This window comes from Oryzias latipes, chromosome 20, assembly GCF_002234675.1.
Source record: "Oryzias latipes chromosome 20, ASM223467v1".
In the NCBI taxonomy this organism is placed as follows: domain Eukaryota; kingdom Metazoa; phylum Chordata; class Actinopteri; order Beloniformes; family Adrianichthyidae; genus Oryzias; species Oryzias latipes.
Window position 1 is genome coordinate 2310764 of NC_019878.2, and position 24122 is coordinate 2334885.

The 24122-nt window shown below is 41.7% G+C and overlaps 1 protein-coding gene and 1 long non-coding RNA gene across 2 annotated transcripts in view; one reads left to right on the forward strand and one right to left on the reverse strand.

The window, feature by feature from the left end:
- Nucleotides 1–24122, forward strand: part of LOC105353610 (hemicentin-1-like) — a 703897-nt gene that overhangs the window by 81913 nt on the left and 597862 nt on the right. The window contains exons 9-10 of the mRNA XM_023950035.1: nt 5253–5519; nt 5833–6132. Coding sequence (XP_023805803.1) covers nt 5253–5519; nt 5833–6132 — 567 coding nt within the window. The remainder of the gene's footprint in view (nt 1–5252; nt 5520–5832; nt 6133–24122) is intronic.
- Nucleotides 18495–19847, reverse strand: LOC111946612. Its single transcript, XR_002872336.1, has 2 exons — nt 19257–19847; nt 18495–18899 (listed from the first exon to the last, which is right to left on the reverse strand). It is a non-coding gene; the product is annotated as an uncharacterized LOC111946612 (long non-coding RNA).

Here is a 24122-nt window from a genome sequence, read left to right on the forward strand (position 1 = left end):
AGGCTGAGACGAGGAGCTTACCGGGAGGTAAGTATCCCTCTTATAGGAATTGAGTTTTTTTGAGGTTTGGTCTCGGAGATCTGGCGGAGTGTTGGTGGAGTGTGGCTCGTGGCCCGGCGAGGCTGGAGGGCTTGGCGTGGTGATGACTGGAGTGATCGAGGCAGAAGCTCGACCCATGCAGGCGCTTGGTTGCTGAGATTTGTCCATAGTTGGCAACGAACTGGCTATGAATACTGGAAACCGGCCATCTGATATACTGCGGGGTTGATGATGGAAGTGCTGGCAGCTGGGTCCAATCAGTGGAAGCGAAGGGAGGGGGGAGAGGACTCCTGGGGTACCATGGCAGACACTATTCGCAGGGTGGATGTTAAAATGAAAATGCAATCCCCTCTTTGCATTTTTGTTTTAATTATGACACAGAATAAGCGGTTTTTAAGTATAAAATGAAAAATCATTTTGAAGTATTGATTTTTTATTTAAATTTTTAGTCAGTTTATGCAGTTACATTTTGAAAATGAAAAAGCATTTCTGTTAATCCATTTTAATTGTCAAATTAGACATTTCTAAATGAATTTTGCTAAAGATTTACCAGAGAACTTTTTGAAAATGAAATGTCAAATACAATTTTCTTTATCATTTTAATTAAGTGACAGAATAAGCAGTGTTGAAGAAGAAAATGAAAAAGCATTTTGGTGGATTGCTTTTTCATTTAAATTTTGAGTCAAAAAATGCAGCTTCATTTTGAAAACGAAAAAGCATTTCTGGTTTTGACTTTTATTTTTAATTATGCTACAGAATCGCTTCCCTATTCGTAACCCTTTTGCTATCCTAGGCACTTTAACATTGGGAGTTGGGTCATCTAGACCCACTAGACAGTGCGCTGAACCTTTTTTCTTCAATGATTTGTGATCTTCACTGGTGTCCACGGATTACATGAAATCTTTCCACTTTTATCCACCTTTGTCATGGTAGGGAGATAGCACAAGTGTTAAAGGTACTGTTTGTCTGTCCCATTCTGAATTTTTGAGATTGTGGGGGCCAGATAAGGGTTGCCTATATTGTATTCATTGACCACGCCCCACCAGATCTTTAATGTCGTTTCAATGATAGGGTTTTGTTCTATGATTTTTATTGTGGTGGACATTTACTTTAGGTCAACTTCATTTGTTTCCATTTGGAGTGATATTCTGTTGTACACCAACATACTTTGTATCTTAACTGGGCTGCTAAATAGTATTCTCGAAAGCTTGGGAGACCTAATCCTCCTCTTTCTTTTTCTAGTTGGAATGTTTTCAATTTTACTCTTGGTTTTTTCCCTTCCCAAATAAATCTACTCACTTGTTTGTCCCAGTTTATAAATTGATCCTCTGGAATCTGCACTGACAATGATAAGAAAAGATATAACAATGTGGGTAGCACATTCATTTTTATAACCTCTATTTTGGAGCTAAGGTCCATGACCAGACTGGTCCATTTTGTTAAATCTTTTTGTATTGCATTATTCATGCTACTATAATTAATCTCATAAAGTTTATCAAGTTTTACCGTCAGAAAAACTAAAACTAAATATTTTTCATTTACTGCATCCCATTTCAATTTATATCTTTGTCTAATTTAATATGCTGGTTTATAATTTATGCAAAGTAATTGAGTTTTAGAAATTTTAGAAAATTGAAATTGGTCAATAGGACTCAAAATATTCCTTTTGTCCCTTCTTTTAGTAGGACAGAGATGACTGCCTCTTTCCATGATGGTGGAGTCCTAGCATTTTTAAGTGTCTAGTTAAACAAATCTAGTAGAAGAGGAGCTAGATCTTCTTTAAAAACGGCTCCCTGGGCTTTTGTTATTTTTGTCATGACTTGTAGGGTAGACACCAGATGCTGAAACCCAGAATGAGATGATTGTGGCTTGGTATGAATCTGATGAGGAATGAAGCTTGAGGCGTGGCTGGAGGTAGCAGCGCGGCTTGGCAGAGCTTGGTTTTTCCACAGGAATGCAGGAAGCTCGAACTGACTTCCACATAGGTGACGCTTGGAGGCAGGAATCCATAAAGGGCAACGAACTGGCGTTGAATACTGGAGCTGGGTCTCCTTTTGAGCTGCAGCAGGTGATGAGGTGAATTGGTCACAGCAGGTGGAGTCAGGAGCAGAGCAGGAGGGGGAGGAGACTGACAGGCACCAGAACAATTTTTCAGTCTCCTAATGGCTTTATCCAGTTCTGTTTTTGTAATTGGTGAAGTTAAAGTCTTATTTTGAGTGGTTCCAATACAGTAGAAGGCAGATCTAAATTAGCCAAAAAGTCTGTAACTTCTCCTTCATTCACTGGCTCACTAGCATATAAAGTTTTATAATAATCTCGAAATATTTTTCGACTTATTCCTGGTTTATAATTTATCTCGTTACTGGCAGGATGTCTGATTTTATGAATGAAGTTCCTCTTTTGCAGCAACCTTAAGTGCATTGCCAAAATTTTTGCTGCTTTGGGGCCTGATTCATGAAAAATGTGTTGTTCAAGCTTAGTCTGTGGAATCATTTTCTTTTTATTAAGGTACGACATCCTTGATATCAGGTTCCCTCGCATCACTGCTACAGTGTCCCATATTATTATTGGTTTTATCTGATCATCCTTATTGAGGGTAATGCAGTCTGCAATTTCTTTTTTCATTTTATCCACTTCAGATTCATTGTTAAGGTTACTAGTGTTCATTTTCCAGATAGTTCTTCTTTGTTGGTTGTCGAGATGTATTGTTAAATATATAGAGTTATGGTCAGATATGTCTGCTCTCCCTATAGTACAGTTTAAAGCCCTGTGGCTGTCTCGGTTATCGATCAGAAAGAGCTGAAAAAAGAATTTGTATACCCCAATTTAACTATTTTCCCATGTTCTTCTTTGGACAGATTTCTTGGATAAATATCACTTGCGCTTTATCTTTCTTAAGTTTTGTTAACACTTTGCTTCTTTTAATTGGATTACCAAGGCCATTCACACTTATTGAGACTATTTTATAGTTACCTTGCTCACTCATTACCGTTAAACATAATAACAGTAGACCCCGCTGAAAAACTAAACAAAACTGTGAACAGAAACAATATAAGCTGGTGAATAATAATAAAAAAAAAACATTACAGGTACATAAAGGGTACCTGAGACTTCCACGCAGTGGGGGAAGTGTTTCTCCTACCTGGGCCCCGCTGGCAGGTCTAGGGTTGTCTCTCCCAGAAGGAGAGGGCCCTCTGGAGGATTTGGGGCAACAAAGAGTTCCTTCTGTCCTTATTGTCCAGCATCGATATCCTCACCTGTGTTTCTGATGCGGCCCCATTATTCCAGTGAATTTGAGGTGGCCTGGTTATTAACGTCTTCCGATTGTATCACTTATCTATGTTTCTGGCTAACTCTCTTAGCTTTCACTTTACTCTTTGCCTGGTGGAGGGCCTGCTGTCCGGTGGTGGGGGAGCTGCTCGTTGCCATCCTAGGATCTCATGTTGTCGAGTCCAGTACATGCACATCAAATCCCCGTCTGCACAGCTCGAGGCCGGCTGCGTGTGCGCTGCTGCACACCTGAACGCCGTCCTTCCAGTGGATCCGGATGCTTGAATAAGGTGTTTGGAACCGTATTCCGCGGGTCTTCAGAGCGTTCTTGATTGCTTGGTATTCTTTGCGCTTCTGGACGATCTCAGGTGCCTAGTCGTGATCAAAATAAATGTTTCTGTCCTTTATCTGAATCCGTCCCTTTTTCTAAGCCACTCTCAATACCTGCTCTTTGGTGGTGAATTCTTGAAAGTTGATGATGATTGGTATCGGGGGAGCATTGACTCCTGGCTTGAGTGTGGGGGTTCAGTGAGCCCGCTGGATTTTTAGATCCAGGTCCGAGGGTAATAGTAAGTCCTAACTGAAGAGATCGATGATGAATTGGAGTACAGACTTCTCTTCCGCTCCTTCACCACTCCAAAAAATTTAATGTTGTTTCTCCTGGATCCCGATTTGAGGTCGGTTAGTTTAGTTTGAGTGATCCTTTGTCATTTAATCCACTGAAGAAGTGTGCGGATTAGCTCTGTTGATACTTCCTCGACTTGCCCCACGCGAGTCCCCGCTTCGTCCACTCTCTTTGTTAGTCCTTGCATTTCTTTACTTATATTATCAAGTTTACTTCTCATCTCTTGGCGGGACGAGTTTATGTCTTTTCTTATACTGTCATTATCCTCTTTCAGCTCGAATTTGAGAGTTTCTTTGGCTCTCTATCAGTGGCTCGGCCTTACATTGGCGTCGTCGCTCGGGTTAGCTTGTTCGGCTGCTTTGCTGGTGTTCGATGCTGAACTGCTTATATCTTGCTCTTTTGGCATTGTCGCGTCTTGCTTGCCTCTCGTATTTACTCTTTCCCACCCGGTAGCATGTTTTAAACCATTGCTTTGTGCGAGTTCTGAGTGGGTAGTTTTAATAGTCCACAGACCAGAACCTTTGTGCCTGAAGGACGCACATCCCCGCTAGCCAAGATGACGCTTCTATTCTAAGTTCAAACTATACTTGCTTCGATGGGCAATGGAGTAGAGGGACGGACATGTAAGGAAGCCGCTCCTTAATAACTATTAAAAGTCCAAATGTTTTAGTTCAGTTTCTCCCATTCAGTCCATCAGACATTCTTAAAGCTGAATGTTCCACAGTAAGTCATGAAATGAACTTGAATTCAGAGTTTAGACAGTAGTTCATGATCCAAAGTTCCTGATTCTCCTGAATCTGTCCCATTCTCTGATGAACAAATGTTTTGTGTCTCTGAAACTAAAAGCTTCTTGAAATCCTCCAAATCTTGGAGTCACTAAAAGGTTTTCTTTGTTGAAGCAGAGACGACTGCAAGAACAGAAAGATGTGGAAGCTCTGAAAGCTGAACCAGAAGTGATGAAGGAAGGACAGGAAATGGGAAAATGCAGACATTTGTTGACTTTACAGCTGGAAATCTATCAGAGAAATCTGTCATTAAGGCTGAAAATGTCCCAAAAGAAATGAACAACAAGTGAGAGATTCTGCAGAATTGAAGGAGGTTCAGCTCCAATGTTGAAGGAAATGAAGAAAGATTTCAAGCAGAGCTGCAGATTAGTGAGAGTGTGGATTAGAGGAGGACACACCTGCTGAGGATCAGTTCATCCTGAACCTGCTTAAAGCTGGAATTCTAGCAGCAGGAAGAGAGGATTGACTTTTCCACACAAACACTGATTCTACACTGCTGGAAGCTGAAATTCTACTTTTTCCACTTGTTGCAGCTCCACCTCAGAAGATCAACATGAAGCAGACGGAAAACCAGATCATCTGCAGCTCAGATGGGATCTATCCTGAACCTGATCTCAGCTGGTCCATCAGTCCTCCATCCAGCAGAACCTTCCAGAACACAACCAGAGTCCAGGAGACTGAAGAACTTCTTTACAACATCAGCAGCTCTCTGACTCTTTCAGACGGTGAAGATGACCTGGACTACATCTGCACCATCAGCACTCCATCAAACCAGAGGAGAGCTTCATGGAGGAGAGGACGTGAGTGTTCCAGTTCATCTGGAGACATCTCTGTCTGATCATGGCAGAACTTTCCAGAATCAAAGACCTTGATGTTCTTTGTCACTGTGGGACTGTTTCTGCATGCAGACCTACAGGATCCTCCAGGATCCAGCAGACTATGGAGGATTCAGCTCTGAAATGATTTCTTTCAAGTCTTTCAAAGTGTCATTCATGTCAATATGGAGGCAGGAGGCTGAGTGCAAACATCTCAGTGTCTTTGCTTCAGGCTGTCAGACATTTGGACTGGATGTTTTATTTCATGATGAACTGTTTCTGTGTTTCTATTGTCCAGCTTCAGTGAAGATCATCTCTGGAGAAGCAACCATCTCCTGCTCTGCCTCAGACTCCTCCCTCAAAGGCTTCAGTCTGGTTTGGAGCTTCAATCAGAATCAGATGATTGTGACCAAGAAAGAGGATGATGAGCAGAGAGTGTCAGAGGAGTGGAAGCAGCATGTGAAGGATGTCTCAGAGTCAGGCAGACTCACACTGCAGCACTTATCTGCAGATCATGAGGGAACATACACATGTGAAGTCAGCAAGGATGAGGAGACCAACATCACTCAAGTCTCTCTGAGTCCAGCTGAGGAATCAAGTGAGAAACTAGTTTTTCTGTCAGAGATCAGAGAAATCGCTCCCATGTTCCAGACATCCAAACGTGATCAACATGAAGTCTGTCAGAACTCGTCCCGTCTTTGTGATTGTGTTTTACTTTGAAACTTGCAGCAACATTTAGATTGAGTTCACATGAAAACATGATGCTGAGTAAGAAGTTACCAAAGACGGCAACGTTTAGCTGCAGAAGATTTTCTGTCAACTTTCCTCTAAATGTTCTTTCATGTTTCACAGTTTTAAAGAATAAAATCTCCTTTTTGAACCAAATAACTGTTTTCTGTTTCAGACAATCCTCATGTCACCATCATCATAGTGTTAACAGTTATTGGGATCTCTGCTGTTGTAATCGCTCTGGTGTTTTTCTGCAGAAGAAGAAGAAGAAACGGTAAAGTTCCTCAAATCCTGCTGTTGTTTAGTTGTGGAGGAAGTTGCTGTAGATTAGTGATTTTCAAAATAAAGTTGAGGAGGTGAGAGTTTGTACATTTAGGACTGCTCTGTGTGAGGATGACATGAAGGTCAGTTGATGAAGAGCAACCAGAAGATGATTAGTTTCTTTATTGTGTGCAGAGTCTGTCTGACATTTAGAAATGAGCTCAGAGATGAACATCCCAGCTGAGAATTTACATCCATGTGTGTTAGTGCACGTGTCTGTGCACGTCTTTGTGTTTAACGCTAATGTGTGTGTCCTCTTCTCTGTTACAGGATGCAAATGACAAAAATCCTACATGGAGTCAATCATGTAAGTGTGTTTGCTGCAGTGACGTGCGGTGAGGTTAATGGCTGGTGAGGCATTTACAACTGAAAGAACTGAATGTTTCACCATTTATCCAACAGCAGCTAACAGCTTATAAAATACACACAAGAACATATTTGTCCTACATAGAACTTTTCTTGTATAGACATGGATAGAACACAAATATTGTGTATAAATGATTCATATGAACTGTAAACAAATTATAGTATTCAGATGATTTCAGTTCACATTTGACCATCAGTAACTATTTCTGGTATTTTTCCAACTTCAAATTTTGGAGCTTTAATCATTTATCAAATGTTGTCTGTGAAAAAATGATCATAACAATAAAATAAATGATTTTACTTACAATTTTATCAACTCACTCCCATGTTATTTAAAAAAAAACAAGGATTGAAAAACGTGTTTGGCCTTACTTTTTGAGTCCATGTGTTGATCCTTCTCCACAAAAATCTCTGTGATCTGCTGGAAAAGTCTTCTATATTTTTCTTTATTCTTTATTTTGATACAGGCGTTCTTAAGGCCTGTTGACACCGGGACGAATTTCGCCCACGATTTTCGCCGACTCGTGACTAAACAAAGGGCACCAATGTGAGTGTGCACACCAACGCGAAAAAACGCCACGCGTCAAAGCGTCACTTTTTAAAAAACGCCTCGGGTTCGTTTTTTTGGTTCGACGCGCCGCGCCGAAAACTATACGACCAATGAGAACAGCGCTTTTGCACACGTGTCTGGAGCTTCTGAAGTTACAGTAAAACACAACTTGGGGGCGCTCAAACACAAAACTGCCTTTCTGAGCACACATACCAGCGAAGAAGATAGACGCAGAGTAGCGTCTACACTGCCACGACGAAATAATGACGGACATTTTAAAATATCCCAGAACCAAGCACCAGTTGGAGCTACAGTGACAGTGGCTCAGGTGGTTGAGCGGGTCGTCCAATGATCGAAGGGTTGGCGGTTCGATCCCCGCTCCCACCAGCCAAAAATGTCGTTGTGTCCTTGGGCAAGACACTTCACCCTCCTTGCCTCCAGTGTTGCTCCACTGGTGTGTGAATGTGTATGAATGATCCCGGTGATGGTCGGAGGGGCCGTAGGCGCGAAATGGCAGCCACGCCTCTGTCAGTCTGCCCCAGGGCAGCTGTGGCTACAACCATAGCTTACCATCACCAAGTATGAATGAGGAGTGAATGAATAATGGACATAATGTAAGCGCTTTGGGTGTCTTTAAAAGCGCAGATAAATCCAATCCATTATTATTATTAGTATTACTGGTGCTTGAAATATTCATGTTTTCTTTGTATTATTCTGACAAGCGCGTAAATACTTGCTCTCTTCTTCTGAGCGAAAAGCGACTTTAAGAAGTGTAAAGTTGCGCAGCGCCACCTTGTGTACAGGAGTATTTCTGTTTACATTAAGCGCCATCTAACGTCAGGGAATGAAATTGCATGTTCACTCGGCTCATCGTCAGCGAAAATCGCCTGGGTGTGAACACAAAAAACGTGGTGAAAAACGCTGGCGAATAACGCCTGGCGAATATTCGCCCCGGTGTGTACGGGCCTTTAGTCTGTTTCTACGGCACCAGTGTAGCTACCAAGCAGCTGTCAGCTCACGTCTGCCCCCTGCTGGTGAGGCATGCCTCACCTGAAGCCTATTAAGCTGGCCTGTAGCAGGGTTCAGGCGGCCTGAGCTGGCTTGTTCCGCTTTGCGCAGCTGCGTGGTCTGACTGTCGGTCCGCCAGCTCGCCTCCTGCGAGCCGACACTGTAAAGCACGATGTGAGCTCTGAGTGAATGGCGTGAGAATGAGGAGTGTTTCATGGGACTTCAAGATGTGGACGACCGGAGCTCCTCTGTGGTTTGGTCCACATAAACCCTCAAACTACAAAAACAGAGTCGTCCATGTTTGCTGCAGCAGACAGATAGTTTGTCTCTGTTTGATCCTCTAATATCAGCAAAGCCGTGTGGATATCGCTGAAACATGTAATCTCTCTGACTGGCACACCGCTGAGCGGGTATCGAGGAATAAGAGTCGAGTTCAATGGATGAGCCAATGAGCATTTAAAACCCGCCCACTTTCACTGATTGACAGATAGACTCATTCTCCTGAAAAAGCTCTTCATGAAATAAATACGCCATTGTGAAAAACAGCAACATGAAATAAAACAAAGCTACTTTGGAAAATATTGATTTTGAAATACGAGTTTCTGAAAAAAGACAGAATTATAATAATATCCCACATGATTAAAAATAAATATTTTAAAATTCTCTTTTAAAATAATGAACAGGTTTTTAAAGAAAAATGAAATATATTGAATAATATAATGGCTAATTTAAAATCGGTGTGCAGGTTTTTCACAATTTCATGATCTTTCTATATATTTATGAGAGATTTATTGGTTGATTGTGTATTTGCATGAGGCCATATTTATTTCTTTAATTAAATGTTTATTTATTTAATTATGAACAGGATAGGACTCCATAGGTTTCCACCGCACGTCTGTGTTAACATTGAGCCCTATCGTCAGACATGAGGCACAGCGCTTCAGAGCCTCACCCGGAGTTTCCGCTCCGTCTGTGATCGCGCAACACTCAATTTCGGCGATTTTAACCTCAGAAACTGTGGAAAACATGCTGATTTGATTGAAAATGTATATTTAAAACAGATGAGTGGAAATAATATTTACTTAATTTACCCTTTTCTATTTTAACACGATCATGACAGGTGAGGTTCTGCCTCACTTGCCTCACCTGACCGCACGTCACTGGTTTGCTGCATCTACAGAAGATGAAAAGAGGTTTCTGAACAGAATAGAGAATGATTCTAAAAGATCAGAATAGAAGAAAATCTCACTTTTTATCACACATGGTTGTTGTTTGGATCAAAGATGGTTTCTAATCAAACAAACTGATTCACTTTTGGAAAAAAGAGGAGATATTGAATCAAATAGCACAGATGTAGCATTCTGGCCTCACAGTGAGAGGGTCCTGGTTCAAATCCCTGCTGTTTGTTTCTGTGTGGATTTTTCATGTTCTCCTCATGCATGTGTGGGTTTTCTACAGACAGACTGGTTTTCATTCCACTGTCCAGAAACATTGTGTGTGTGTGTGTGTCCTGTGAGTGTCGTTAACATGTGAGTGCGGTTGTGGTGATGTGTTCAGGGTGTCCTCTGCCATTACCCAACAGCAGCTGGGTTGACTCCAGCAACCCTCTGACACTGAAGGGATACAGCTGGATCTGAAGATGGATGGATGGATGGATGGATGGATGGATGGATGGATGGATGCATGGATGGATGGATGCATGGATGGATGGATGGATGGATGGATGGATGGATGGATGGATGCATGGATGGATGGATGCATGGATGGATGGATGGATGGATGGATGATGGATGGATGGATGGATGGATGGATGGATGGATGGATGGATGGATGGATGGATGGATGGATGGATGGATGGATGGATGGATGGATGGATGGATGGATGGATGGATGATGGATGGATGGATGGATGGATGGATGGATGGATGGATGGATGGATGGATGGATGGATGGATGGATGCATGGATGGATGGATGGATGGATGGATGGATGGATGGATGGATGGATGGATGATGGATGGATGGATGGATGGATGGATGATGGATGGATGGATGCATGGATGCATGGATGGATGGATGGATGGATGGATGGATGGATGGATGGATGGATGGATGGATGGATGGATGGATGGATGGATGGATGGATGTGTGGATGGATGGATGCATGGATGCATGGATGCATGGATGGATGGATGCATGGATGGATGGATGGATGGATGGATGGATGGATGAATGGATGGATGCATGGATGGATGGATGGATGGATGGATGATGGATGGATGGATGGATGGATGGATGGATGGATGGATGGATGGATGGATGGATGGATGATGGATGGATGATGGATGGATGGATGGATGGATGGATGGATGGATGGATGGATGGATGGATGGATGGATGGATGGATGCATGGATGGATGCATGGATGGATGGATGGATAGGTGGATTAATGCTTTGATGGAAATGAAGAAATGTTTTGGTTCATGTTTCTGTTAAACTTCATGATCTTAAATTTCTCATGTTTCATGTGTTTCAGCAACAAGATCTCAGAATTCCACACAAACAGACTACGGAACAATCAGGAACAATCAGGAACAACATTGTGAAACTGCTGCTTCATCTGTGTTTCATCAGCAGAACCGACACAACAACCATTAGACTTTACTTCATGAAACAAAGGAAGAGTGTAGAGTCTGCAGGAAAATAATTCCATCTAGAACCGGCTCCAGAACCAAACTGTACAGAAACCTGAGAGAATCTTCTCCAGAACAGAACAGATCAATTCTAATAGAGGAAACCAGATCAGCTCCTCAAAGCTAAGACACTTTTAAACACAAACCTTTACTGTGAATGAAAGTCTTTTGTTTTGTTTTTCACATTTTACATTGTATTTTGTGTTGCGTTCATTTATTTTGAGCATCTGGAAGGAACAAAAGTAAATACATTTTATACTTTGTATTTACTAGTATAAAGTACTGTATTAAATGATTTTGTCATACATTTTTTAAATTAGTTATTCATTTTGTGCATACTTTTGTGTAGCTGTTGATAATAAATTTAATTATAGCAATTAAACAACCTAAAGAGCCATTTGGGAGCCAAAAGATCCGGTTCTTTTTAGTGAGCCGATCCAAAAGAGCTGGTATTTCCATCACTACTGAGGAGCTTGTTCTTGTAGTTCTGGCTGCTGGACCATTTGTGGAGCCGCCGCCTACTTTCTGGCCTTGCCCAACTGGAGTTTCACAAGTTGTGTTTGTAACGCTGGAACTCCTTTCATGGTTTGATCATTATGGTCATGTGATGTGTGGTGTGTTTCCTCCCAAACTGTCCTATTTGCCCCATCAAATCAGGATTATAATGCATAGCTTCAGTGATCACTGTTGGGAGTCCATCTTCTACTGCTTTTCTGATGACACCTGACTGACCCCCGCTTGGTTGGAATGAATCCCCGTGTGTTTGACCCATTTGTCCTTGCATTGTTCTACTTGCTCCTTAGGAGGTGTCTCAAGATGTTTCTCCTTTTGATTTGTCTCAAAGAAGCCTGCCTGTGGACACTGGGAGTGGAAATTTGTCTCTCATGGCTCATCCAATCCCAGTGCAAACCTCCACAAATGGAATTTCATTGCCCACATATGTAATCTGGGCCATTCCTTCTAATTTTAAAAGCTCCCCCCTGTCCTGCACTGCTCTCCAATCTCCCACTTCCACCCTCTGGTCCTGTGTTAAAGCATCAAACATATTCAACTACAATCAGTACCCCTCTTGAGGCATTTCTCTACCAGAGCCGTCACATCAACAAAGTTATAGGTTGTATTTGACCGCTGCTTTGTGGCGGGCCTTCCTCACCTGCCATGGGTCAGCTTCCTCATCAGGGGGCATCAGAGGATGTTCTGCATTCTTCAGCCCTCCTCGCTGTTGTGGAGGTGAACAGGGGTTCCACTATAGTTTTTTAGGCTCTTTTGATTTTGCATTTAATGGATTCTATATATATATATTGTATTAGAGAGAAAAATGCCTGATTCCTTCCTGCAGAAACAGATAATATGTGCTGAAGTCACCAGTAGGCCTGTCTGTGACTTTTGGTCTCTGTTGTATTTCTGTGCTGGAGTGTTTATGGAACCACAATACCTGCAATGCACACTAGACAAAAACACAGTCTGACAACGTGTTTTGCATGTTTACATTTTGCCTTGCTGGAAAATAATAAAAAGGCTATCTGCCCTGAAGGGTAAGAGAGTGGACAACCACAATGCCTAACAGGTTGTGTTTTTTCATCTTTCCCCTCTTGCAAAAGGTTTGAAAATTCATGCAGACTCTTGGGAGAATTTTCATTTCCCAAAATGCAAATTTCATTTTTTGGACGCCCTGAACCATCTGAATCTGTGAAGGCCTGACAAGACGGCAACACTGTCAGTCATAAATGGACAATCATCTCTGACGTCATCTATAGACTTCTACACTCCGCTAGTGGAAGCATAAATTGTCGGCTCATATGTGCCGACATTTTGGCTGTAATTAACTCCGCCCAGCTCGAACTTTACAAATCTTGACAAAAGAGCCAAATGACTTGTTATTAGATCAGGGACAACAAATTCTGATCGGTTCATCCCTACGAGAAACAGATTGAGGTGATTTGAACACATTGAAAGGGGAGACAGTGAAAAGTATAACAAGTTTAATCAAATATGAAAACTATTCACTTAAGGCTCACACTCACTGGCCACATTATTAAGCCCACCTGACTAATCAGCCAATCACACGGCAGCACTGATGCATGTAGACATGGTCAAGACGATCTGCTGCAGTTCAAACCAGCCTCAAGGCCCGTTCACACCGGGCCTTGAGGCCGACGTTTAACGGCTCGTGACTAAACAAAGGGCACCAATGAGACTGTGCACACCAACGCGAAAAAACGCCACGCGTCAAAGCGTCAAAAAAAAAAACGCCTCGGGTTCGTTTTTTTTTTTGACGCCTCGCGTCGAAATCTATTCGACCAATGAGAATGGCGCTTTTGCACACGTGTCTGGAGCCTCTGAAGTTACAGTAAAACACAACTTGGGGGCGCTCAAACATAAAACTGCCTTGCTGAGCACACATACCAGCGAAGAAGATAGACGCCAAGTAGCGTCTACACTGCCGCGAAGAAATAATGACGGACATTCTAAAATATCCCCGAACCAAGCACCAATTGGAGCTACTGGTGCTTGAAATATTCATGTTTTCTTTGTATGATTCTGACAAGCGCGTAAATACTTGCTCTCTTCTTCTGACTGAAAAGTGACTTTAAGAAGCGTAAAGTTGCGCAACGCCACCTTGTGTACAGGAGTATTTCTGTTTTATATTAAGCGCCATCTAATGTCAGGGAAGGAAATTGCATGTTCACTCGGCTCATCGTCAGCGAAAATCGCCTGGGTGTGAACACAAAAAACGTGGCGAAAAACGCTGTCGAATAACGCCTGGCGAATATTCGTCCCGGTGTGTACGGGCCTTCAGAATGGCGAATGGTGACTTTAAACGTGGCATGGTTGTTGGTGCCAAACGGGCTGGTCTGAGGATTTCAGAAACTGCTGATCTACTGGGATTTTCACCCACATCCATCTCTAGGGTTTACAGAGAATGGTCAGAAAAAGCGAAAATATCCAGTGAGCGGCTGATTGGCTAATGCCAAATGTCAGAAGAGATCAGCCTTTCTATCAGACTCATTCCAGCTGATAGAAAGGCAACAGGAACTCAAAGAACCACTGGTATCAACCGAGGTCTGCAGAAAAGCATCTCTGACACACAACATGTCCAACCTGGAGGCAGATGGTCTACAGCAGCTGAAGACCACACAGGGTATCACTACTGTCAGCTAAGAACAGGATACTGAGGCTACAATTCACCATAGAAGATGGAAAAACGTTGTCTGGTCTGATGAGTCTCCATTCCTGCTGCCACATTCAGATGGTGGGGTCAGAATTTGGCGTCAACAACATGAAGCACAGATCCATCCTGCCTCTAGTATCAATGGTTCAGGTTGGTGGTGGTGGTGTCATGGTGTGGGGATATTTTCTTGGCACACTTTGGACCCCTTGGTACTAATTGAGCATGGTTCCAACACCACAGTGTAACTGAGTATTGTTACTGACCATGCTGGGTCCTCGGCATTGAGAAAAGGGACAATAATAGAAAAGGAATAATGAGATTCATACACGTGAGGAGAGTAAATATAGAAAAATAACACTGAGCAAGAAAACTAATTAGGAGCTGGACACAAAAACTTCCCGTTGTTTAAATTTTAACCAAAATCCAAAATTCAAAGAAAACTCAAAAACTGTAACAGAATATGTCAAAGAGGGTCTGCTGGAAGTCCAGCACCATGGGGTAGTGGGGTCACTGCAACTATTGTCTGTGAAAAGTCTCACTCACTGCAGGTTCATTGAAAGCAAGTAAAACAAAACTAGTTTCCTGTTTTGGTCACAAGGTGGCAGCAGTAGGCAGGAAACAACTGGTCTGTGATCACAAAGGAAAAAGGAACAAGATTGAGTTTGAAATGACTCAGGAAGATGTGAGCACCATGGTTGAAGCTACTACATGCTTGAGAATAGGCTCAGTTCAAAGGGGTTTATGATGTTGGAAGAGAACAAGATAATGATTTGTTTGATGGTCTTGGTTGTTTGCCAGGTCAGCATCACATCCAAATAGACCCCTCAGTTTCACCAGTCGTACACACACATTATATTGAACACTTTAATATATTCTGAAAAAAGGACCTGTTCATGGGAAAGGCCCACATCTAAACAGAGCTGGAGCTAGAGAGTTTAGTGAAGAACCTCCTCCACGCTCTGAGGCACAGAGTCCAGGGCCCTGAAAAGACAGTAAGGAAAGACCGAGAGAAAGACAGTGTTCCACGAACTCCAGCACCACGTCAACAACAAATATATCCACCGCCACCGGTCAAGGACTCAACTGCAGCAGCACCAAAGCAAAACCACCAGATTTGGCCCCAGAGCTAGCTCCACCATCCCTGAGGCAGTCGTTATTTATACAGATTTTTTATACATTTTGTAAGTTTGAATGTTTTACTTCACTCTGTCTGTTAATTAGTTTCCTCTTAAGACTAACTGCATAATAAGTCAAATAAGTCATATGTGGAACATTGCTTTCTGTAGGTTAGATTTGAGTACGGTTCATTTGTTCTCCAAGGCAGCTAATATATCAGTGATCATTTTTTAGCACATAGAAAGGTTTATCAAGAAAGTCCAGCTCCTCCCTTATCTGGAACTTCCCTGCGAACCCTAATTTTATCTTAAAATATATACTATATATTTGACAAGAAAGTTTATGGTTTTAACTCACTTAAAAAAAACAGAGAGAGAGACCAAATAGTTCTGCACAATCCTCATCTAAAAGCTATCTCAAATCTCATCTTTTTAGATGAGATGTGAGTTTTCTCTTGAAACCTTCCACAGTGGATGAAGCCGTCACGTCCTCAGGCCGGCGGTCCCACAGTCGAGGTCCACAGAGCTGAAATGAGGTCTCACCCAAGGTTTTGGTTCTGACCTTTGGGACCAGCAGCAGACTTTCACCTGTGGACCTGAGGGCTCTGGGAGAGTGCTGAGCTAAAAGTTCATTCCATTAAGAATTGTGTCACCTCAATCATACAATCCTTCATAAAGCTGACAGTGCAAAGATATGGAAACTGGAGTCATCCACTCTTTCTGGTTCTGGTAAAAATGCGTGCAGCCGAGTTTTGAACAAGCTGCAGCTGATTAATATTAGTTTTGTTAACACCAGAAACAAGTGCATTACCATAATCGGTTCTAGATGTGATGAAAGCGTCTCTCAATATTTTAGCACTGGCTTTGGGAAATATTTCTAAAATGTGGTCTTTGTAACTTTGTCTGTGGTTCAAAGGTAAGATGTAATTGTAGTGTAACATAATTCCAGTTTCAGCCCACCCCAGGCATCCATGCGGCTTTACAAACATGTTCATCTAAGACTTTTCTCTGGTAATTTGTTGCATGTGTGGTGATTTGTCTAAGATTGTCATATAAAAGCAGCAATATTGATATGACTTCATATCAGCAACACCTACCAATGCAGCAGACCTTTTGCTTTTTATAATTATCTGCCAATATTGACATGATTGTGCATCTCTACCTTCCAGTCACATGCTTTCGTATTGAGAAAACTAACATGTTTATGTGCATTTGTGATTAGGTTTTAAAAGTGCAAACTATAATAATAAATGTCATGGTTTTGGTCTGCCCTTGGAATAAAAAGACAGTAACTACAAATTCAAGTTTTGCATCAATTTTAAAGTGGTCATGATTGTAATACAAACATGTACAAATATCAAAAAGACAAATCAGACTTTTATAAACCTTTCAAATGAAAACATTTGAACAGAAGACAAGCTGATTTGATCTCAACCTTATCATGATGTGAAGAGGATGACCTTGATTAGTATTTTTGTGTGCCAGAGTGTTCAGGCAGGAATGAGGAGGAACGTCTGATAAACTACCTGTTCCTTGAGAAGAAATACAACAAAGAGCTCCGGCCTGTCGAGCAACACGGGGACACCGTGGATGTCTATCTCGCCCTCACGCTCTCAAACCTCATCTCTCTGGTACAAAACATTTTTTTACTCTGACAGTCAAATCTAATTAAGAACTACATACTTCTGTAATCTGTTGTCTTAGATTTTTAAATACAAGATGTTTATGTTTGTCAACTTCCTTAAAGTCCAATCAAAAGACAAGGTTCTTTAACCCTTGTGCAATCTTAGATGACCCCACCCTTATTTCCTACTATGACAAAGGTGGAAAGATTTCGTGTAATCCATGGACACCAGTGAAGATCACCAATCATTGAAGAAAAAAGGTTCAGAGCACTGTCTAGTGGGTCTAGATGACCCAACTCCCAATGTTAACCTGCCTAGGATAGAACAAGGGTTACAGTGCTGGATGTCATCTGCATAAAAAACAGACATTTATGCAAAAGTACGAGAAACAAAGAGCACAGAACTGAGTGGCAGAACTTTAAAGAACCCTGTGTAGTTCATGTTTTTCAAGGACTTTCTATGGAGTCATTTTACATTCTTTGCAGATTAGGTTGAATTATATGTTCTTAAAATAATTACAAAAAGGGAATTTATCATTTCTTTTGAAAGCTTTTGTCCAACAGTTTTAATTCAAAACTTTGGAACTGCTGTTGACTTTGGTCCACATCTGAGCTCTGGATCATCTCTGACATTTATTTTTTTGTTCTTTATTTGTAGAAAGAAGCAGATGAGACGCTGCTCACCAATGTGTGGATTGATCACGTATGTTAATCTTTGGAAAGCTTGTAGATTTTCTGTTCTTTGCGGTCATTTTTCTTGTCTGGTGGCAGACGTGGATTGACTACAGGCTGTCCTGGAACGTGTCAGAGTTTGATGGCATTGACATGCTCCGTCTGCCATCCAACATGGTGTGGCTGCCAGAGATTGTCCTGGAAAACAAGTACGATTGGGTTGTGTTCTCTCTTTGACAGTCAATCTTTTTTTTTTATTCAAAATAATTTAAAAATATTTGATATTTCTGTCTCTGCCCCCCAGCAATGACGCCCAGTTTGAGGTGGCATACTACAGCAACGTACTGGTGGATCCCTCTGGACTCTGCTACTGGTTACCTCCAGCCATCTTTCGATCATCATGCTCTATCAACGTCAACTATTTTCCCTTTGACTGGCAGAACTGCACTCTGAAGTTCACGTAGGCATGAAATGTTATGGAATTAATAAATGAAAGAATTTTAGTTTTCTAAAATACTATTTCAAGTGAAATTTCTTGAAATGCACATGCCTCACAAATTCAACCCCTTTCTCTGGAGAGCAAAGAACGGTTTTCCATTTCTTTGCAGGTCTTTGACCTACAATGCCAAGGAGATCAGGATGCTGCTGAAAGAAGACGCAGATGAAGAGAATAAGTGGACGGTGGAGTGGATCATCATCGACCCTGAAAGCTTCACTGGTTAAACTCCCCTTTATTTGATAATCGTGCAAATCTAAAATTCAATAGTGATGTAAAAACACATGTAAAATGTAATTAAACAGTTTATCATTGCAAACCATAAACACATTTTTAAAATGTTTTACTCTGCATAACAATGTTCACACAAAATTAAACACAAAGAATTGATGTTGAAAAAATGTTTGCACTGCTACAGATCCAAAAACAGCTTCTTCACACTGCTGTCATAAAACTTTGCAAAGGTTAATAGTAGGCGGTGAAGGCGAGCTCCGGCGGGTCGGGCCAGTCGTCGAGCTCCGGCACCCCCCTGGAAGCAGGAGCGGGTTGGGGTGCGTCCGGCACGTACGTGCTGGGGAGCATCCAGGACCACCACTGGAACAGGAACGGGCTGGGCACTCCTAAAATAGGTTTTTCCAAATCAAAACACTGTCACGGACCATCTTCAACTGGGACATATAGAAGGTAGGGTGAACGGGAAGGGTTGACGGTGGTCTCAGACGCACAGCAGAGGCTGATGACTGATTCAATCTTAAAGGGGCTGAGGTAACAGGGAAGACAGTCTCCTAGAGTCAGTTTTCAGCAGAATATTTCTAGAAAAGACATTCACTTCATTAATGGTCCGGTGGTACATCCCATGCAGGGGTTTGTCCTCCCATGAGGGTCTGTCCTCCAGCACTGCATCCTCTGCTCTCCATTGTATCCATCACAAAAAGATGTTTGTATATTCTATTCTGGGTTATTTTTGAGTGACTGACCTTGGGAAAGTCGGTTAGGAGTCTTGGTCCATTCCCTCATCTTCAGCAAGGATGAAAAACTCCACATTTGGTGATAGTTTTTTTTTTTTTTTGGATAATCTTTGAGACAAGAATTAGCATGATCAACCAAGTATTCACAGGAGCTAGAGCATACAGAAAGGCGGGTGATGTGAAGTCCCTGCCGCCTGCTCAGGCTTTCTAATGGGTGGCTGTTCTGGTGGGGGAGTGGCGCGGCGACAAAGCGCACCCTACGCAGCCCCCTGCTCCATGGGCAGGGCTCAAAATGCGCAGGCTTCTGGACAACACTGCTGCCTGAGGCGGCTTGGACCCCTCAGGAACCGCTGACCAGGCGGCAGGCGCTGTTGCAGGATGGTTGGTTCAGTTGTCTCAGTCTCGCATCCAATCAAGGAGGCACCCGGGCCTCAAACGCTCTTATTTTTGCTGTTCTGGCAAAGCATCCTTTGCCATCGACCGTTTGATCACAATCTACACTATGAGCACCTCTGGTCAAAACTGTAGCTTCTTACCTCGTTTTTGTGGCCTTCTTTTTCTTCTTTTTTATTTAAACCCACAGTGGGCATCTAGTTTATTGGTGCAAGCCGATTTTTCTGGCTCTCTTTATTTACAAACTAATCATGGTTGAAAAGTTACATTTTTGACAAGAAATGTGTTAGAGACGTTTTAAACACCACAACTTTTAAGGCTCAGATATAAAAAATAGATTAGTTCATGCTTTTTAAGGTATTATTTCCAAATTAATAAATTCAATGCTTTGAAGACTTTTTAAGACCCTACTGGAACCCTGTAAACAATACTTAATGGAAGTCATCTAACATGGACGCTGGCTGTCAAACAGTGGTGTTAGGACCAGCTCTCCACTTTACAGCAGCTCCACCAATGCTGGTAACTAATTATAAAGTGAACACTTCGCAAAACTACAGGAGAAATTTAAAGACCTAAGTACAGATTTTTTTTAAATATTTTAAATTATGTGACACAAATGAAAACGTAAAGAATGAGTAAAAGTGATTAGGCCAACTCCAGTTGAGGAACTAATATTCAATTTAAAAACAAACAAACAGGATTATAAATTTGATAACTTTCGTCGTCATGATGAAATGATAATGAAATTGTCTGGTGAAGAAAAAGCAGTTTATTAATTTCTGAAGGAAGGTGGTGAAATCCAGAAACTGCTGTGGTGTTTCATCATTGCTGTCTAGCGATGGCTAAATCAAGCATGTCTTCTGCAATATTTCCAAACTTCAGTGGAACTTCTGTTTCAAACTGTTCCATCAGCTGACCAGCTGGAATCCCAGTCGCCTCAGTTGTTTTCATGCGCTGTTGAATTATAATTCAATGAAAGGCCAACAATGTGACAATGATTTCAAAATGTCATCAACTTCTTCTTTCTCTTTCGGCTTTTCCCATCAGGGGTCGCCACAGCGAATCATCCTTTTCCACCTCACTCTATCATGGACATCTTCTACATCTTCTACATCTTCTTCAAAATGTCATCAACAATTTCAATAATTAAAAACTATATCTAGCCAGATGGTTTTTTTGTGTCTCTAACAGAAATGTATTTATGTTAATAAAAAGAAAAAACCAACAACAAAAAGCAGAAGAACTTTTTATTATGAGTGCTCAACACCCCTAGGGCTCTATGAGTATACGCGCCTGTTTCAGATAAAAAAATGTAAAAATTCTCATTTCATCCATATTTTGATCTTAAGAAACCAAATGAAGAGCAGATGAGTTTGAGACTATGTTGATGTGACCTATTTTAAGTCTTTATTTTAGTGACTTAAAAGCTGACATGAGTTATGAAAGAATCCAGAAATGTTTGAAATGTCAGCCAATCTGATCTGTCAGGTTCTAGGATATGACAAATATATCTTTTTCTTTTTGCAAGAACACCCTTAACCCTTGTGCTATCTTAGATGACCCCACCCTTACATTGACGTGTTTTTCCTACCATGACAAAGGTGGATAAAGGTGGAAAGATTTCATGTAATCCATGGACACCAGTGAAGATCACAAATCATTGAAGAAAAAAGGTTCAGAGCACTGTCTAGTGGGTCTAGATGACCCAAATCCCAAAGGTAAAGTGCCCAGGATAGCACAAGGGTTAAGGATACTTCCATTAGTTCCTTTTTTAAAAACCCTGTGAAAGAAGAAACGGAGAGAAGAACCTTTATCTAAAGGTCTGGTGTGTTTCAGGTACTTGATGTTCATCATGGTGCTCGTCACGGTGGTGGTGTTGAACTGTGTGGTCGTCCTCAACCTGCACTTCAGGACTCCGAGCACACACGTCATGACTGGATGGACCAAGAGGGTAATGCAAACAGGAGGGCCAATAAGATTCATTCATAGAGAAAAAACAGACATCTTCTTTGAGCTTTAGTTCTTTTAGCCTTTTTTTCTAATCAGTGCTCAGTCTTTTTCCTGAACTACGTTCATTTAGCATTATTCTAGTCTTTAATTTAAACTCCATGTCTTTGGAATAACCTTTCATTCTGTTTTTTAATTGGTCCTCCAGTTTTTCCTTGAGCGGCTGCCCCGAATCTTGCACATGTCCCAGCCGGCAGAGCCAGAGCCACAATGGGATGGAGCGTTGCCACGGTGATCCAGCTCGGTGGGATACATTGCTGCAGCCGATGAGTATTACAGTGTGAAGTGTTGGGTGCTGTGACAAAAAGTTATTTGAGATGTTCGAAGGCATTTTGAGCGTCTTGATTCCACATGAAACTGTGTTTGGTGGATGTGAGGCGAGTAAGGAGCGGGGCTATACTGCTATAATTTCGTATAAACCACCTGTAAAAATTGGCAAAACCCCAAAATTGTTGGAGTTTTTTCCAGTTTTCTGGGGGTTCCCAATTGGTCACAGCCTCTATTTTGGAGGGGTCGGGTCGAATGCGACCAGCCTCTATGATGTAACCCAAGAACTGTACAGTGTGGACATGAAATTCGCATTTCTCAAACTTTACGTAAAGTTGGTTTTCAAGAGTCAGTTTTCAGCAGAATATTTCTAGAAAAGGCGCACATGTTGCTCATGCTGAGTTTGATTACTGGAATAGATGAGGATGTCATCTAAATATACAAAAATGTAGCGATTCAAAAAGTCTCTGAGGACATTATTCTCCAGTCTCTGGAAGACGGCAGGGGCATTGGTAGGCCCGAAGTGCATCACCAGATATTCATAATGCCCCAAAGGCGTATTGAATGCCGTCTTCCACTCATCCCCCTCCTTGACGCGGACCAGCTGGTAGGCTTGCTTAGATCTCTTGACATGGCTGGAGGTTCGGCAATGGCTCGAGCTGAGGCGTGGAGTTTGGGCGAAGCTCGGTGAAGAGGTAGGTAGCATCGGATGAGCTTCTGCTTGGGTAGTCCAGATTTGGGCGTCCACTCGTTGGCATCAAAGTCCTGGAGACAGGATAAACGTACGTAAGGCAATGGCAAGAGGTACATAGCATGAAACTGTGAGAAGATCAGACTAGCACCATCAGGGGCAACGAACTGGCGATTAATACTGGTGCTGGAGCTCCTTAAAATCTCCTTAAGATCTCTAGCTCCTTAAGGTCTGGCAGGGTGATGAGTTGAGTGGACGCAGCTGGGATGAATCAGTGGCCAAGCAGAGAGGGGAGGGGGAGGAGGGCTGAGAGAGGCACCATGACACATGGAGCCATTCTAAATACAGGGAGAACATGCAAACTGCACACAGACAGGTCCCCCATTGATGTTCTGGTTCAGGTCCCCCCTTGAACCAGGGACCTTCTTGCTGTGAAGCAAGAGCGCTAACCACTGCCCCACCATGCAGCCTGACCTTCATACTGCATACTTATTTTAAAGAGACTACTTCTGTTCTTTGATACTTTTCCTTGACCTGTAAATCGTTCACTATGGAAGCGATTCTGTAGCATAAATAAAAAGCAAAGTCAAAACCAGAAATGCTTTTTCATTTTCAAAATGAAGCTGCATTTTTTGACTCAAAGATAAAATGAAAAAGCAGACCACCAAAATGCTTTTTCATTTCCTTCCTCAACACAGCTTATTCTGTCACTTAATTAAAATGAAAATGAAAATTGTATTTGACATTTCATTTTCAAGACGTTCTCTGGTAAATGTGTAGCATAATTCATTTAAAAATGTCTAATTTGACATTTAAAATGGATTAATAGAAATGCTTTTTCATTTTCAAAATGAAGCTGCATTTTTTGACTCAAAATTAAAAAGAAAAAGCAATACTTCAAAATGCTTTTTCATTTCCTTCCTAAACACAGCTTTTTCTGTCACTTAATTAAAATTAAAATTAAAATGGTATTTGACATTTCATTTTTAAAAAGTTCTCTGGTAAATGTGTAGCAAATTTCATTTAGAAATGTCTAATTTGATATTTAAAATGGATTAATAGAAATGCTTTTTCATTTTCAAAATGTAGCTGCATCAAATGACTCAAAATTCTAATGAAAAATCAATACTTCAAAAATGCTTTTTCATTTTATACTTAAAACCGCTTATTCTGTGTCATAATTAAAACGAAAATGCAAAGAGGGGATTGCATTTTCATTTTAACATCCACCCTGCATGGGAAATTTGTAGCAAAATTCTTTCTCAGTGAGCATTAGCAGAGGGGAGGCGGGGCGATGACGTCACTGCTTTCTCCGTGTGTCCGGCCGCTGACAGACATAGACACACGCACCAGGAGCAGTGGAGCTTTCTGTTAGCGGCAGAGAAGACGGCTTTGTGATGGTTGTGAACTTCTGATGAGTTTCCACAGCTTCTTAGGACTACATAGCTGCATGTCCGCCTTCTGCGGTCCTCCTCCCGACGCACCGCGGACAAGCTTTTTTCTTCGGACCGCCAGCT